Source organism: Loxodonta africana, chromosome 10 (assembly GCF_030014295.1).
Source record: "Loxodonta africana isolate mLoxAfr1 chromosome 10, mLoxAfr1.hap2, whole genome shotgun sequence".
NCBI classification, from domain to species: Eukaryota; Metazoa; Chordata; class Mammalia; order Proboscidea; family Elephantidae; genus Loxodonta; species Loxodonta africana.
Genome location: NC_087351.1, coordinates 22,146,242 through 22,163,299, shown reverse-complemented (window position 1 = coordinate 22,163,299; position 17,058 = coordinate 22,146,242). Strand labels below are relative to the sequence as shown.

The 17,058-nt window shown below is 42.1% G+C and overlaps 1 protein-coding gene across 1 annotated transcript in view; it reads left to right on the top strand.

The window, feature by feature from the left end:
* The first annotated feature begins 644 nt into the window (after positions 1 to 644).
* Positions 645 to 17,058, top strand: part of LOC100656530 (formin-1) — a 381,454-nt gene continuing 365,040 nt past the window's right edge. Inside the window, exons 1-2 of the mRNA XM_003418636.4 lie at positions 645 to 2,489; positions 4,342 to 4,459. Of these exons, the coding sequence (XP_003418684.1) occupies positions 1,128 to 2,489; positions 4,342 to 4,459 (1,480 nt within the window). The 5' untranslated portion in view covers positions 645 to 1,127. The remainder of the gene's footprint in view (positions 2,490 to 4,341; positions 4,460 to 17,058) is intronic.

The following is a 17,058-nucleotide window of genomic DNA, read 5'->3' as shown; positions in this document are numbered from 1 at the left end:
TTGCATTTAGTTGGTCAGAACGATAAAGCATTGAGGAGTGCCCTACTGCTGCCAGGATTCCTAAGAAAGCCTGGACGCCACAGCTGCTAAGCGGAGACCTGAGGTTGGCACAGGGCGTGTAGAGGGTAGTCATTCCTGTTGGGCTGGGGCTGTTGACTCTACCACCCCTATGGCTGGTGGACACTGGGCGTGGTAGGTATGCTGGCCTAAGTGCCTGTTTGTAGAACACAGACAGCCGGGGCAGTAACCTAAAACCAGTCAAGTTGGTTTTCTGCCTTTGGCCCCAAGCTAAAATCTGCATTGCAGATGAAACCTGCAGGGAAGCCGAGAAAACACTTAAAAAAAAAAAAAAAAAGAAACTTCAAGGGCAATAAATTAACTGCTTTGAGAGTTCTGGGCGTTTTGAGATGATCAGTTTCTTTCTTTACTGTTATTCCTTTGCTTTGGACTTGTTAAGTGGTTCTTTATCTGGGTGCTCTGCTAGTTTTTTTGGCCTCAAAGGCCAAAACGGAATCCAGATGGAGAAAAGAGAGGTCCCATAAGATGTGTTTCAGCAATTTTCTGCGGAATCACTTTTGAATCTCCGGGGCTGTCGGGGGGGGGGGGGGGGGGCGGGGACCTGGGATCAGGACTGTAAGGATCAGCTCGCTGCTGGCTCAGCACTTTCAGGAGCCGCAACTTGCTCGCCAATAAGGAAGTTGAAAGCAACCAGGAGAAGGGCAGGCACTGGGGCGGAGCTTGTGGTGAAGTTCTCGGCTGGGATTACCAGGGGCAGGCTGACTCTCCCTAGGACAAAAAGCCTTTTATCCACGGGGATAAATACAGAAGTCCCAGAAGAGCAGCCTCCCGGCCCGTGTGTAGTAAGGTGCGCAGCCTCCGCTGCTGCTGGTGGTAAACCTCCGCAGACTTTGCTACGGTTGCCCTGGGCTTTTCCTTCGTCGTCAAAACCGGAAGGAGGGCACAGTGACCTGAAAGCAACCAAGTGTGCTCTCTCTGCAGCCAAGGAGTCTGGCTCCCTGGTCCTATCGCTCTCTGTCCTGTAAATTAAGAGCGGGTGGAGTGGATGAACTGAGCAAACAGGGGAAGGTAACAAAAGTCCGAACTTCCATTGAGGGCATTGCTGAGACATGGAGGACGTTGGTAATTCTCTGAATGGCAGTGATGTCTCAGAACCTGAGAAACCTGAAACTGGACTTGAAATGGCTCAGTCCATCCTGAGTAAGTTCTCTATGAAATCCCTGTTTGGATTTACGAGTAAATTGGAATCCGTGAAGCCAGAAGAGGAAGATGCTGTGCTAAAAGCATTCCAAAGCTTAGATTTGGATCCCACACCTGGGCAGGATGACCCCAGCAGTAGCTCGGGTCAGCAGGAGGCAGAAGCTCAGGTTCCACCTGACCTCCAAAATGATGGGAATCCTGGAAGGGAGGAGACTGAGTCAGAGGGAAGCCCGGGAAAAGCAGAAGCAGGGACTCCTCTCCCTGGTCAAGAGCTTCCACTCCCTACGTTGGGTGTTAACACAGCTGATGTCATTTTGGTTCGTGGGACCCTCGTCCACACCACCAGTGATTCGGACACTGATAATGATGACCAGGAGCCAGAAGAGGGAAGCAGCTCAAAGACCCCCGGTGTTGTTTTATCCGAGCCATCCCAAGAGCCTGAAGAAATCCCAGGAGATTCTAGGGAAAAGATTGCCACTGGAGAGCCAGACAGTGCGGGACGCTGTGCAGAAGGTCCGCAAAGGACTCCACCTGAGATAAGTGGCAAGTCAGAATCTAGTGATGGTGGCCTTCAGTCAGAGCACAGGCCCAACCAGGCCAAGGCTAGAGAAGAAGGTTCCCACGTCCCACCTGGAGCAGCAAATCAGAGCGTTAGCGTTGGAGTCACTGAGAGTGCCTCTTCCAAAAAAGTCCCTGGGGAGAAGACGTTCCAGCTTCCAGCTTTCTTTAGTGGGCTTCGTGTGCTAAAGAAAGGGGCTGTGACTGAGGGAGGAGAGACCATCACCGAAATTAAACCAAAGGATGGGGACCTGGCTTTGCTCAAATTGACCCAGCCTGTTCAGAAATCCCTAGCTCAGGCAGCGCTGCTGCCAGTGAAGAATGGGGAAAAAACAACTGAACTGAAGGCAGCTCCTACTCTCCTGGAGCAACTCTCTCAACTGCTCAACATTGATGTGCCCAAAACCGAACTCAAGGCAGAAGACCCTGAGCCATCAAGGGGAGGAGAGGTGGGCTGCAGCACTGACCAGGAGAGCCAGAGCGGCCCTGGAGAAGCCCAAACCCCGGGTGGAGAGGTCAAGCCAAAGCCACCAGAGACTGCCCTGGAGGCCTTTAAAGCCTTATTCATCCGTCCCCCCAAAAAGGGGACCACCACCGATACCTCTGAGCTAGAAGCTCTCAAGCGCAAGATGAGACACGAGAAGGAGTCACTAAGAGCTGTTTTTGAAAGGTCCAAGTCAAGGCCAGCGGAGGGTCCCTCTGATTCCAAAAGCGTATGTAGAATTGGGCTTTGCGTTTTGTCCATAAAATATGATGCTGCGATATTTCTTTTCCAGTTTTCTGTGAAAGTGAATCCCAGTTACCTATTGTTAGCGACCCTCTTTTGGGTGAAAGGTGATTATATTGAAATTAAATGGAGCTTGTAAGGAGTATGGAATTGTACAGTACTGTTTTTCTTTTCATATTTTTCTGGATTGATATAGAGGGGTAAATGTAAAGTATGAGTGGGAGACTTTGGGCTTAAACGGTTATAGTAGATGTTCTTATAAAAACTAAGCAGTGTGAGGAAGCAATGTAATATGGAAGTATAACCCAGATTTACAGGGATTTCCTCACCACTTGATTACACCTCTGTGAAAAATTTATTTTTCCTTTGAAAGTCCGCCGTTTGGCAAAGTGCATGTTCATGATATGATTGAAATGCGACATGTTGGTTGGTAGGCATCCTGACTGAGCCCTGGGTTTAGGATGATAGCTGGGTTTTAATCCTAATCCTAACTCTGCCGTTTACTGACTGAGTGACTTTGATCATCTCTGAGTCTCAATTGCCTCATCTACAAAATGAGGGAAAGAAGAGGCCCCGGTGGCGCAGTGATTAAGAGCTTGGCTGCTAACCAAAAGGTCAGCAGTTCAAATTTACCAGCTGCTCCTTAGAAGCCCTATAGGGCACCTCTACTCCATCCTATAGAGTCGCTATAAGTCGGAATTGATTAGATGGCAACAAGTTTTTTTAGGGTGGTTGTGAGGATTTAAATAAAGTTAGCATATGGTAAGCAACCAATTAATAGGAGCTGCTATTAATATTTTATTAATATTTTTAATAATTTTTTTGTTATTAATATTATCCAAAGAACACTGGTTCAGGTAATTTGTAAAGACTAGCAAGCACCTATCCAGTGGATACTAAATGTTCATAAGAGCAGTGGATAGAATTTCTAGCTTAATATCAACTCAGTGTAAGCTTGTCATTTTCCTTTGTATATTTAAGTTAATATATTCCGTTAAAGGAACCCTGGTGGCGTAGTACTTAAAGTGTTCTGCTCCTAACCAAGAGGTCTGCAGTTTGAATCCACCAGCTGCTCCTTGGAAACCCTGTGGGGCAGTTCTGCTCTGTCCTATAGGGTTGCCATGAGTTGGAATCAACTGGACTGCAACAGGATTTTGGTTTTGTCTAGTTAAAACATTTGACATTGAAAAGCCTTGAAAAATTATCTTAAAGTTTCAGCTACAAACAAAACAAAAAACCCCCAAACAAATCTAAGCTAAGCACAATACAGAGAGCATTATCCTAGTTGTAAATATCAACTCCCATAAAAAAATAACTTGAACACAAAGTCTATCTCATTCGTATTTTATAGGAAAGAAAAAAAAAAGAAACCTGAAATGACAGGTACAGAGTTCTTGGAGAAGCATGTCTTAGCCCATAACTAATGTTCATGGAAAATGCAAAATAGTCTTATACTATAATGAGCCTTGGAGTTGTTTGGGATACATTATAAAACATTCCTCTAAATATACCTGAGCATGGTACATTTGTACCTGTATCTTCAGATCAGAGTGAGTTTGTGATTTTTATAGTTATATGATAAAAATCATTTGTTAAGTGTTCTAAATGCTTAGCTTTGAATTGTTTTTGGTGTTGACCTCTACTGATAACTTTTATATTTCTGGGAAAGGAGAGTACTGTCATAAGACATGGTCTCAGTGACAATGAATGAGAGCGATGCGCAACTGGCCATTAACATTAATTTTAGAATTAGATTTAGCATGTTTGTTTTCAGTAATTCATTGGCTCTGGCCATATTTCATTTAAGTTATTCTTTTCTTTGCCTGTTTTTTCAACAGCCAGACCAGAGCCCCACAGAGCAGGACGACAGGACTCCTGGCAGACTCCAAGCTGTCTGGCCACCCCCAAAGACAAAAGACACCGAAGAAAAAGTGGGATTGAAGTACACTGAAGCAGGTAAAGTGAAAGGAAGCCAGGGACCCAGGAGTGAATCTCTTGCTGTCATGGCTTTTAGTTCTAGTTCAATAGACTCTCAGAATTTGGGTTTTGTTTCCTTATTAAAATGTAACACTAAAATCTTGTCTTTTCGGTTTTGCCGTTCAAGTGAACCTTACACATTTATCGTTAACAAATCTCTTAGAGATGAAAGGTGAGTGTAATGGAATGAACGAAGGAGAGGGCTGCGTGTAAAGTAGGAGAAGCTTTTGGGAGCTAATGGACAGGGTAGATTACAAATTCCTTAGGAAGCAGGTGGTTTGCCCTCATATAATGTTGGTGTGAGCTGGCAGTGTTGCTGAGAGAGGTAGAGTATGACTCTGGAGAGCTGTGATCTGCTTTGCTGTTTGTCTTTGAGTAATGCTTTTTGAGCTAAAGGAACCTCATCCAGAGTGAACGCACGGATACCATATCAGTTATTCCTCCACTACTGTTAGACAAAGCTTTATTTAATGCATGGCCAATTTAAAGCAATCTAACTCTCTGGAAACCTTCCCGAGAACGTGACTTGAATCTACTTAAATGGAATGGGGCTTGAGATATTTTTTTCTCTTTTAAGTGAAAAGTTCACATGAAGTTAAAAAAACACTGAAAAATGAGAGGACGCATATATCTTCATTTTATGTGTGTGTGCATATATGTATCGCTGGTGAAACTCCTTTGCCTTTTTCCTTTTTTTTGAAGATTATCAATAAATGGCTTATATTTGGTTGGTTGTCTTAGGTATGTGTACATATTAAGATCAATCTGTCTGCTCATAGGAAAATAATTCTGTGTTTATTCTTTGATGGACGTAAGTGGATCAAAGTACAGGTGGTTCAGTAATGTATGATTTTTCTGCATTATTATCAAATCACTTCAATGATTGAGAACATGCTAGTTGAATCTCAAGGTCTACAACCTGATGGTTTTCAGCTTCCATTTACACAATTGCTAACTTAGGACTTCCCCAAGGCATTAATTACTTCATAGCATTTTTTTATGCAGTGCCTGATTTATAGATTGAAAACATCATATCCTTAACGATAATGTATCTTGCTGCTCAATCTTCTTGCTCACATTTGACTTTCCAAAATTGGAATGACTATGATTGCAATATGGGATGACATACTAAGTAATTGTTTTCTTGATCTGGTGTAGTTTGAATGATTAAAAGTACCGAAGTATGCTTTAATAAAAAAATCAGAATCTCGTGAATTCTTCCTAATTTTTGTTGGTGACCTTTGTCTTGTGCTTACTAGTGTATCATAGCTATTTTCCTTGTAATGATATTTGCAGAGTAGAGAATGAAATAAATGTCACATTTAGTTATAAATATATTTATAAATGGTTTTTCAGTTAACTTCAAGTAATAATGGGGAATTTGTGGCTAACGAGCTCAGCGGCTAACTGAAAGGTTGAAGGTTCAAGTCCACCTAGAGGCACCTCGGAAGAAAGGCCCGGTGATCTACTTCCGAAAAATCAACCATTGAAAATTCTGTGAACACATTCTACTCTGACACACAAGGTGGCCATGAGTCGAAATTGACTCAGCGGTGACTGGTTTTTATACCTCTTTGCATATTCTGCCATCCTTGTTTCTGTCTTCATTTCCAGAATCTCAGAGGAGCACATTAATTTACCTTGGCTTTCATAGTCTTTTTTTTTTTTTTTTTAAGTAATGAAATGTGTTCTGAGAGCTTTCTAAGGTCTTGGGTGAGATGGGAACAGGGAGGGAGACAGTAAAGGTTCTATTGGGTGGTCTGAAGAGACACTTACACAGTGAGAGGGCCGGCCATTGTCTGGAGACTTCAGCTAGCTCCCCAGCCAGCCTCCTTGGATTGGCAGTACTGTGGCAGGCACAGCATGCTCCTGGGTCTGGTGCTCAGCTTCTTGAGAGCCTTCTAGGTGCTCAGTACTCTGTTAACATACTTTGGGAATACTGAAGAACAGGATGCCCCATGCCTAGAGGAAACTCATTTTTAACCTGTTACTTGAAACCAGCATGGGTTACCTTGCCATTTTTTTTTGCTCATTTTGAAGAAGTTAGCATTATGTCTGGTTTTCTAAAACAGTCGTTCAGAAGACTGGAGTCGTACAAGCATTTGACTTGAAATTTAACGCATCCTATCATATTTCCATTGATTTTCCTGTCTGAGGGAAACACAGAATTTGCCACTCTGTAGGAAACACTGAGACGGAGAAATTAGATTCAAGATACCTCAAGGTATCTGAAGTTCTGTGTGTCTGAAGTCTTGTGCCTTCACATCCTCAGTGTGCTTTATTTTTTCTTAGAGTGTGTTATCTATTAAATCAGTGAAATGGGAGGTCAGGACTCTGGCATTCAGATTTCAAGTGTGCTGTTGGATTTCTTTAATGTTGACATGGAAGCCCAGTCTGTGGCCAACCTGGGAAGGAGATGTGTTTCTTCACCATGAGTCCTCCCCCGAACCCCCACTGTCCTTGTATTGCCCTCAGCCACCTTGGGCTTGTCACTGCTTAGATTTTCTTTTATTCAGAACTTATCATTGGATACTAAAGACAACGCTAAGGGAAGGGAGCAGTGACCAGGACCTCAGAACTTCAGAGGAAGGCTGGGCAGTATGGAGGGAGCTGCATACAGGAGCTGTGGCCTTCAGGAAAGGGACACAGCCCATCCGTGGTGACCTGGTGGGGAGAACGCTGGGGGAATAAATACCCTGTTTCCTCTGGGCAGTGCTCCCGTTGGCCAAACCACAGTTATAAGTTAATTTGACGATTGAGAACTTTAAAATGCTTAGTATTTCTACCTAGAAACATTTTCTTATCAAACTATTCAGTCACATTTTCTTATATGCCCTTCAGTGAATTAAAAGTTATATGTATATATACATTTTTATACATAAGTATATACAAAAATTGTATATTTATGTATAGTGTATACTTGTTTCTAAGTATAGTCCCAGGCATATTTTATTTTTTAAATAAGTACATGGTATGACTTTGTTTCTTGTGATTTGTTTCTTTTTTCTAAAAGTCCTGAGAATATTCCGAAGAATCTAGTGACTCAAGAATACTGGCTTTGCTATAGGTGATTTTCTTTCCAGGGCCAGGTCTTGACTGAGTGACACACATCTGGACTGACTGATGACCTTAGCGGATACCTTCCCCTGTTTTACCCTGGCTAATGATTCTTAAGGAGTCCTGGTGGTACAGATGGTTAAGTGCTTGGCAGGTTGGCGGTTGGAACCCACCCAGCCACTCTATGGGAGAAATACTTGGTGATCTGTTTCCATAAAGATTGTAGCCAGGAAAATCCTATGGGCAGTTCTACTCTGTATAAAAACGACTTGCTGGCACCTAACAACAATGATTCTTAATGTTTTGAGACTCCTTAAAAAACCTGACGGTGATAGAAAGCTACAGAAGAAAATACTGCAGACATTTTGCAGATGTTTCAGACCTTCCTGCCCCCCCACGCCATCTGCCCCCCCCGCCCCCCCCAGTTCACATGAAGAACCCCTGTCCAAACGCTCAGCCCATCACTTGGGCTTCCTTTTCCTGTTCACCTCCTATTTCGTATTATGACAGACTGCCTGAAATTTCTCATTATCTGTTAAGACATTTAAAAATACATATTGTCGTAGTGTGTGCCTCAGAATCCTGAGGGGAAATGAGGTTAATGTTTGTGGGATTAAAATGGTACTATTTGGGGAACCTGCGGTAACTTAATTGCCCATGGAATGAGAAAGAGAAAATACAAAGAAGAAAAGCTGTCATGTCTTTTGAAACAAAATAAACTGTGCATATTTGGTTTCTCTTCTAATGTGCTTCAGGAGGTGTTCTCCTTCTCTCCACTTGCACCTCAGAGCTGGCTTGGGCCTGGGAGACGATGGTGTGAGGACTGCGGCTCTTGTCGAAAAGGGGACCTAGCATGGTCTGTTGTGGTTATTGTGAGTGAGCAGAACCTTGGAGCACCTCAGAAATGCTCCTATTTAGAGTATTTTGAATTGAGAATTGAATTGATAGAGAAATAACCATCCCTCAGCTTAGTAGAAGTCCACCTTCATTCTGGTTTGGTTCTAATTTGAGTTCCTTTCATTGCAGAGTAATAGAGCTGTTCACCACCCTTCCTGGTGAGTCAGACAGCCTTGCTTCACCAGCCAGGGAGAGCTATAAATATCTCAGACTATTTCATTACCCTACTGTACTTTGAGTTTTAATTCCTCCATTCATAGCTAACAGGCTGCATTAGCTATGAATGAATTTTCCTTTAGGGTCACGCATCCAGATAAATTATCCAAAGTGTCTTCTTTCACAGTTTAGGCAATGGGTGTGTGCACTGTGTATTGTTTAGATCTTTGTGACATGCTGCCATTACTTGCATGGAGTAATGGTGAGAGACCAGAAATAGGAAGCCACACAGATTAAAGACCAGGAGAACTTCGTATCTTGTGGGCATAGAAGGAGTTATATTGGGAAACTGGAGGACAAGTGACAATGCTAAGCCTGGCTTACTATCTAGCTGGAAGCTGTAGAGAGGGCAGGTTGACTCTGCCTATACAAACAGGGGTTAAAGTTTGATGTTAAGGAGAGGGAATCCCATTGTGTGTGTGTATCAGCAACTGAGGAATCACATAGTTTGTTCAGGGAAATACTACTAAAGATCTTCGGCACAAGCGGGTAGGACCAAGAGATTAAAACACTGAGTCAGGATTTGTAGAATATTAAAAATTTAGGGTTGCAAGTGTCTTAGAAATCATTTAGTTCATCCTATTCATTCAGATGAGAGCCAGAGAGGTTATGACTTGTTGAAAGACACACGTAATTAATAAAAGAGCTGGCATTACAATTTGGAGAGGACTGCAGTTTCAGGGGGGGGGTGGTGGTGGGGGAGGGTAGGGTGGAGAGTGATGGATTTTTTCCTGCCACTGTACCATTATTTGGAAATCCTGGTGGCATAGTGGGTAAGTGCTATGACTACTAACCAAAAGGTCAGCAGTTCAAATCCACCAGGTGCTCCTTGGAAACTCTACGGGGCAATTCTGCTCTATCCTGTAGGGTCACTATGAGTTGGAATTGACTAGATGGCAGTGGATTTTTTTTTTAACTTTTTTATACCGTCATTTAAAGATCCAGCAAGGAAAACACTGGGGTGGGGGCAGGAGTATTTAAGAATTATGTGGGTTATGAAAAATGACAGGACCTGAGTGAACCAAATCTGAGATATAAAGGAGAACATCTGAGGCTCACTGGACACATCTGCAGAAACCGACTTGGTCATTTCATGCTGCCGTTTTGACCCCTCATATAAAAAAAAAAAAATCAAAGAGGGGACTATTAATGATATTTTTAGTACTAGGGAGGGTAACTTAAAGCAAGTCAAAATACTTGTGGTCTGAGGAGCCTTATGAAGTTCAAAAAAAAAAAACCCAAACCCATTGCAACTGAATCAATTCCAACTCATAGCCACCCCATAGGACAGAGTAGAACTTCTCCATAGGATTTTTAAGGAGTACCTGGTGTATTCGAACTGCTAGCCTTTTGGTTAGCGGCAGAGATCTTAGCCACTACGCCACCAGGGTTTCCTTATGAAGTTCCGGTGGGTCTTATTGACTTAACCTCTGTTGAGCTACAGCTTCTCTGCTAGAATGCATGATCCATGTAGGCCTAATTTTAAGTCAACATGAACAAACATTTTTTATTTTAATCCTTGTATATTTTAGTGAGGAGCCCTGGTGGTGCAGTGGTTAAGCATTCAGCTGCTAACTGAAAGGTTGGTGGTTCGAATCCACCAGCTGCTGTGCAGGTGGAAGATGTGGCAATCTGCTTCAGTAAAGATTACAGCCTTGTGAACCCTACGGGGCAGTTCTACTCTGTCCTGTAGGGTTGCTATGCATTGGAATGGGTTATATTTTAGTAGTTTTATTGTATCTTAGAGAAAGTAGAACCAGCCCATCAAATCCACTTTGAAGCCTCTTTCAGGGAGATGAGAATGAAGTTTGATATGCCATAGCCTATGCCACATTTTTTTTTTTAATTTTAAATAATTTTTATAGTGCTTTAAGTGAAAGTTTACAAATCAAGTCAGTCTCTCACATATAAACTTATATACACCTTACTGCATACTCCCATTTACTCTCCCCCTAATGAGTCAGCCCGCTCCCTCCTTCTAGTCTCTCCTTTTGTGACTGTTTTGCCAGTTGCTAACCCTCTCTACCCTCCCATCTCCTCTCCAGACAGGACATGCCAACACAGTCTCAAGTGTCCACCCGATAGAAGTAGCTCACTCCTTATCAGCATCTCTCTCCAACCTATTGTCCGGTCCATTCCATGTGTGATGAGTTGTCTTTGGGAATGGTTCCTATCCTGGTCCAACAGAAGGCTTGGGGACCATGACCGCAGGGATTCTTCTAGTCTCAGTTGGACCATTAAGTCTGGTCTTTTTATGAGAATTTGGGGTCTGCATCCCACTGTTCTCCTGCTCCCTCAGGGGTTCTCTGTTGTGCTCCCTGTCAGGGCAGTCATCAGTTGTGGCCGGGCACCATCTAGTTCTTCTGGTCCTCAGGATGATGTAAGTCTCTAGTTCATGTGGCCCTTTCTGTCTCTTGGGCTCATAATTCTCTTGTGACCTTGATGTTCCTCATTCTCCTTTGATCCAGGTGGGTTGAGACCAATTGATGCCTCTTAGATGGCCGCTTGTTAGCATTTGAGACCCCAGACGCCACATTTCAAAGTGGGATGCAGAATGTTTTCTTAATAGAATTTATTTTGCCAATTGACTTAGATGTTCCCTCAAGCCATAGTCCCCAAACCCCCGCCCTTTCTCTGCTGACCTTCGAAGCATTCAGTTTATCCAGGAAACTTCTTTGCTTTTGGTCCAGTCCAGTTGAGCTGACCTTCCCTGTATTGAGTATTGTCCTTCCCTTCACCTAAAGTAGTTCTTGTCTACTATCTAATCAGTAAATAACCCTCTCCCACCTTCCCTCCCTCCCCCTTCTTGTAACCACAAAAGAATGTGCTCTTCTCAGTTTAAATTATTTCTCAAGATCTTATAATAGTGGTCTTATACAATATTTGTCCTTTTACCTCTGACTAATTTCACTCAGCATAATGCCTTCCAGGTTCCTCCATGTTATGAAAAGTTTCACAGATTCATCACTGTTCTTTATCGATGCGTACTATTCCATTGTGTGAATATACCATAATTTATTTATCCATTCATCTGTTGATGGACATCTTGTTTGCTTCCAGCTTTTTGCTATTGTAAACGGTGCTGCAATAAACATGGGTGTGCATATATCTGTTCGTGTAAAGACTCTTATTTCTCTAGGATATATTCCGAGGAGTGGGATTTCTGGGTTATATGGTAGTTCTATTTCTAACTTTTTAAGGAAACGCCAGATAGATTTCCAAAGTGGATGTACCATTTTACATTCCCACCAGCAGTGTATAAGCGTTTCAATCTCTCCGCAGCCTCTGCAACATTTATTATTTTGTGTTTTTTGGATTAATGCCAGCCTTGTTGGAGTGAGGTGGAATCTCATCGTAGTTTTAATCTGCGTTCCTCTAATTATGCCACATTTTTTAAGGAGCCCTGGTGACACAGTGGTAAGGCGCTCTGCTATTAACCTGAAGGTCAGTGGCTCAAAGTCACCAGCCCCTCCATGGGAGAAAGATGTGGCAGTCTGCCTCTGTAAAGATTTACAGCCTTGGAAACCCTGTGGGGCAGTTCTGCTCTGTCTTATAGAGTTGCTATGAGTTGGAATCGACTCAACAGCAGTGGGTTTTGTTTGGGAGTGGGGCAGCACAACGGCTAAGCTCAACCGCTAACCAAAACCCACCAGTGGTTCAAACCCACCAGTGGCTCCGTGACAGAAAAGACTTGGCGATCTGCTCCTGTAAAGATTACAGCATAGGAAACCCTTGGGGCCATTCCACTCTGTCATGTACAGGATCACTGTGAGAGTCAGAATTGACTCAGTGGCAATGTAACAACAGTGTTGTTGTAACAACAGCGTCTCAGCAGCCCACCTTCTGCCCTCTTCCAATCACTGCACCTTCCCTTTTCCTCAAAGGAAATCACTGCCCTGACTTCTAACACCATAGATTAGTTTCACCTATTTTTGAACTTCGCATAAAGGGATTCATTTTGTGTCTGGCTTCTTTCCTTCCACATTACGCTCGGGAGGACCCTCCATGGTGCTGCGTCTACCTGTGGTCCATTTATTTTCATGCTGTGTAGGGTTCCATTGTTACCAGTTTTACGTGTACCCTGCCCATTTTAACCGCTGGTAGATACTGGGCAATCGTCCTCTCAAAATACTGAACCTGTTAATACTAACTCAAAAGAAGAATGTCTTCCCCCCACATCTCACCAGCACTCGTTAAATTTCTGCCCATCAGATGGGCAAAAAACGGACACACATACTATTGTTTCTAATTTGTAATTCTGTGATACTAGTCTTTTCATATATTTTTTGGCCATTTGGATTTCTTCTTTTGTGACTTGCTTGTTGGTGTTCTTTGCCCCTTTGGGTTTTTTTTTTCTTCCTTACTTTTGAAGGAACTCTTTATATATTAAGGAAATTAGTCCTTTGACTGTTGTATATATTGCAAGACAAAGCTTGTCACGTCTTTAATCTCATGGTGTCATTCTACAGAAGTTTCATGTTCCAGTAGTCAAGACTTTTCCTTTGTGGTATCTGGATTTGTTATCGTTCTTGGTCTTAAGGCTTTCACCAACCTAAACTTTAACAATATGTGTATTTTCAACTAATATACACACATATGTGTGTTAAGGTTTTTATTGCAGGTAAGATTTATTTTTGTATGTGATATAGGTAAGGATGCATTAAAGAGAGGCAGTATGCTGTAATGATTAGAGAGCTTGAGCTATGGAATTGAATGTCACAGAGTCAAATTCAGACTTCAACAGTTACTGGCTGTGTGACTCCACACAAGTTAATTAGCCTGGCAGTGCCTCAGGTTTCTTATCTGTAAAACAAAAAAAAAAAAGGCGATTCTGAGTATTCAGTGAAATAATGCATTTAAAGAGCCTTGTGCACTGTCTGGCGCATAGCAAAACCAAAATAATGTAAGCCGCTATTATTAGTTTTCTTTTTTCCAAATTATAACCAGTTGTCCTGACATTTAGCAAGTGGTTCATTTTTACTGTGTCGATAGGACCAACTCTTATATTACGAATACCTTTCTATATGCTAGTCTGTTTCTACATCCTTTATCATTTTCTCTTGATTCACTTATTTTAACCTGCTAACTGAAAGGTTGGCGGTTTGAACCTACCAGCTGCTCCGCAGGAGAAAGATGTGGCAGTCTGCGTCCATAAAAATTACAGCCTTGGAAACCCCATTGGGTGGTTCTGCTCTGTCCTATAGGGTTGCTATGAGTTGGGAATCAACTCTGTGTCAGCGGGTTTGTTTTGGTTTAAGCTTTACAGAAGCAGACTGCCACGTCTTTTCTCCTGTGGCTAGCTAGGACCTCCAAAACAAAGTTGTAAATAGTTTACATTACACCTCTATTGGAAATATTTAGTTAATAACCTTCATCAAGTTAAGGAAGATTCTTTATACAACCAGGCTCCCAAGTGTTTTTATCACAAAGAAAGAAGTTTGGTTTTAATGGTTTAGGGGTATAGTTGTTGAAATGACCATGTGATTTTCTTCTTAAGTCTGATTATCTAAGTCATTTACATTACAGATGAGAGTGGAACCGTCACTGCATTCTTGAGATACGTCCTGTTGGGTCGTGATGAAGCACTAAGTTTGATTTGGTAATTTTTCTGGTCATTTTAAATAAGGCAGTCTTAGCCAAAAATAATCAACTTTGTGAATTCAAGATAAGGGAAACTAAAGGAAACTAGGGGACATTTTCAGCATCTTAAATAACAAAGTATGCAGTGTACTTAGTAGTGGAAACACTAGATTTGTTAAAATAGAAACAACAAACAAATGATTTTCAGATGTGTCCTCTGTGCTGTCGTCTGGTGATGTTATTTTTTCTCAACACTAAGACTCCCCCTTTAGTGTACCACCATTCAAGATAAGCAGAAGTCAACTTTGATTAAAAAAAGCTACTATTGTGTGTTGAGCTACGTGGCACAGCTAGGATGACTCCCAGGGGATTTCCTTTGACTTAGTTAGAACGCATATTCATCTTGTGTTGTAATCTTAGAAGTTGCAGGTAAATGGCCATGACATCAGAGTTGTTGATGCTCCTAAGATCGTACCTCTCATTTAATAACACCAATCACATTATTAGTGTCTGATTTCTTGGTGCTGTTGTTAATTCACTATTACAAATAATAAAGTATTCATTAATTTATTTAGCAAATATATACCGAGCTCCTACTATGTGCTTGTAAGTGTGATAGATGCTTGGAATATAGGGATTAATAAGACAAGGTCATTGTACTCAAGTAGCTCATAGCTCAGAGACCCTGGTGGTGTACAAGTTAAATGCTATGGCTACTAACCAAAAGTTGGGCAGTTCAAATCCACCAGGTGCTCCTTGGAAACTCTATGGGGCAGTTCTACTCTGTCCTATCTGGGTTTAGTTCATAGTTCAGTATTGGGGGCGGGGTGAGAGAAAGGAGGGAGCTGGCATAAGGGTAGAGTGGGGGAGAGGTGAAATATACACAGATTAAGTGCAATGAGAAATTCTAGATGCTCTTATTAAAAAAAAAAAAAAAGCCCTGGAGTCAATTCCAACTCATAACAACCCTATAGGGCAGAGTACAGCTGCCCCAAAGGGTTTCCAAGGAGCGACTGGTGGATTCAAACTGCTGATCTTTTGGTTAGCAGCCAAGCATTTTAACTACCACGCCACCAGGACTCCATTAAACCCATTACTGTTGAGTTGATTCCGACTCATAGTGACCCTGTATAGCATATAGTAGATCACAAAAGAGAGTGTCGTCAGCCCTACCAGATATGATTAGGATAGGCCCCCTAAGCAGCGTTGGAAGACAATATTAAACCACGTAGGTCAGGTGGAGGCCAAGAAGAGCAAACATGTAGAGGAAGGAGAGAGCAGGGCTTGTCTGAAGAACTGCAAGTAGTTTATTAGGATTGATAGATGGGAGACAAGAGGGATGGAATTGCAAGGGTGATATGCCTAGAGACTCAAACAGGCCAGGTCTTATAGGGAAGGGGGCTGTGTGGCATGCCATGCTAAGGACCTTGAGCTGTAGACAATGCAGGGAGTCATTAAAAGGTTTTAGGCAGGGAGTAACAGGACTGGATGTGAGTTTTGTTAAGTCTTCCCTAGAGCTGGTTGCTGTGAGTCGGAATCCAATTGACGGCACTGGGTGCTGGGTTTCTCTAGAGCTATTGATGATGAATATGGGTCTGGAGGTGGGTGAATGGCTGTGGTGGGGAAGTCTGAAGACTAGTTTGGAGTTCTTTGCAGTGGTCTACCGGATAGCTGATGAGAGGCAATGAATGACTTCTGTTTTATTGTGAGCAGATATATTAAAAAATGATACTGAGGGGTAGTGGGATAAGAGATAATACAGATCTATAGATACTTTTTGTTGCATTTTAGCTGATGCCTCATTCCTCTTCTCTTGCTAAACCTGTTGTCAGCGCTATTAGAAGAATAAAATGAGATACTTTCAATTTAAACTCTCATTTCATTGCCCTGCCTGGATGAATGTATGACTTAGTAGTGATGTATTATTATTTTTATGAGTTATCCAAGTCTTGAATAAAATATGTTTGGCTCTAGGTTGATTTGCCTCAGATGGACTCATTTACATAAAGCCAGTTGTCTAAAACCAAATTACCTAAAACTTAATTTGTTCAATAACTCATTTCTATTTTTAACAATAAGTAATTATCATATATATAACACAGACTTTATTGTTTATAGATTAAATGATCCACTGCCATTCCACCAGGGTCTCTTCATGATAAGCCACATACCTTCTGAGGGTATCAACTTTTCCATCAAACCAATAAAATCAATTACATATACCTTTCAAACTTGGCAAATTTTTTGCCTCTGCCTTTTCATCTTCCAGTTTCTACCCATCTTTTCCTCAGCTCCAGTTTTGCTTCCTTTAATAAAAGTTTTGACCGTCCCACCCTCTCATGAGCCTTTCTGAATTTCTTTACCCATCAGGTATTGCTGTGTAATAGCTCTTTCATTGTTGAATTGTTCTCCAAATCTTACATTTCTTAACTTTTTATGCATTTATCTTATTCCTTCAGTGCAGTCATTTTCAATCTTCAGTGAGAGGGGGAAAAAGATCTATGCAGCCTGCTATAATTCAGATATCTTGGATTGTTGTTAGGTGCTGTCCAGTTGGTTCCGACTCATAGTGACCACACGTACAACAGAATGAAACACTGGCGGGTCCTGCACCATCCTCACAATCGATGCTATGCTTGAGCCCATTGTTGCAGCCGCTGTGTCACTCCATTTTGATGAGGGCTTCCTTTTTTTTTTGCTGTCCGCCTGCATTACCAAGCATGATGTCCTTCTCCAGGGAGTGGCCCCTCCTGATAACATGTCCACAGTATGTGAGATGCAGTCTTGCCATCCTTGCTTCTAAGGAGCATTCTGGCTGTACTTCTTCC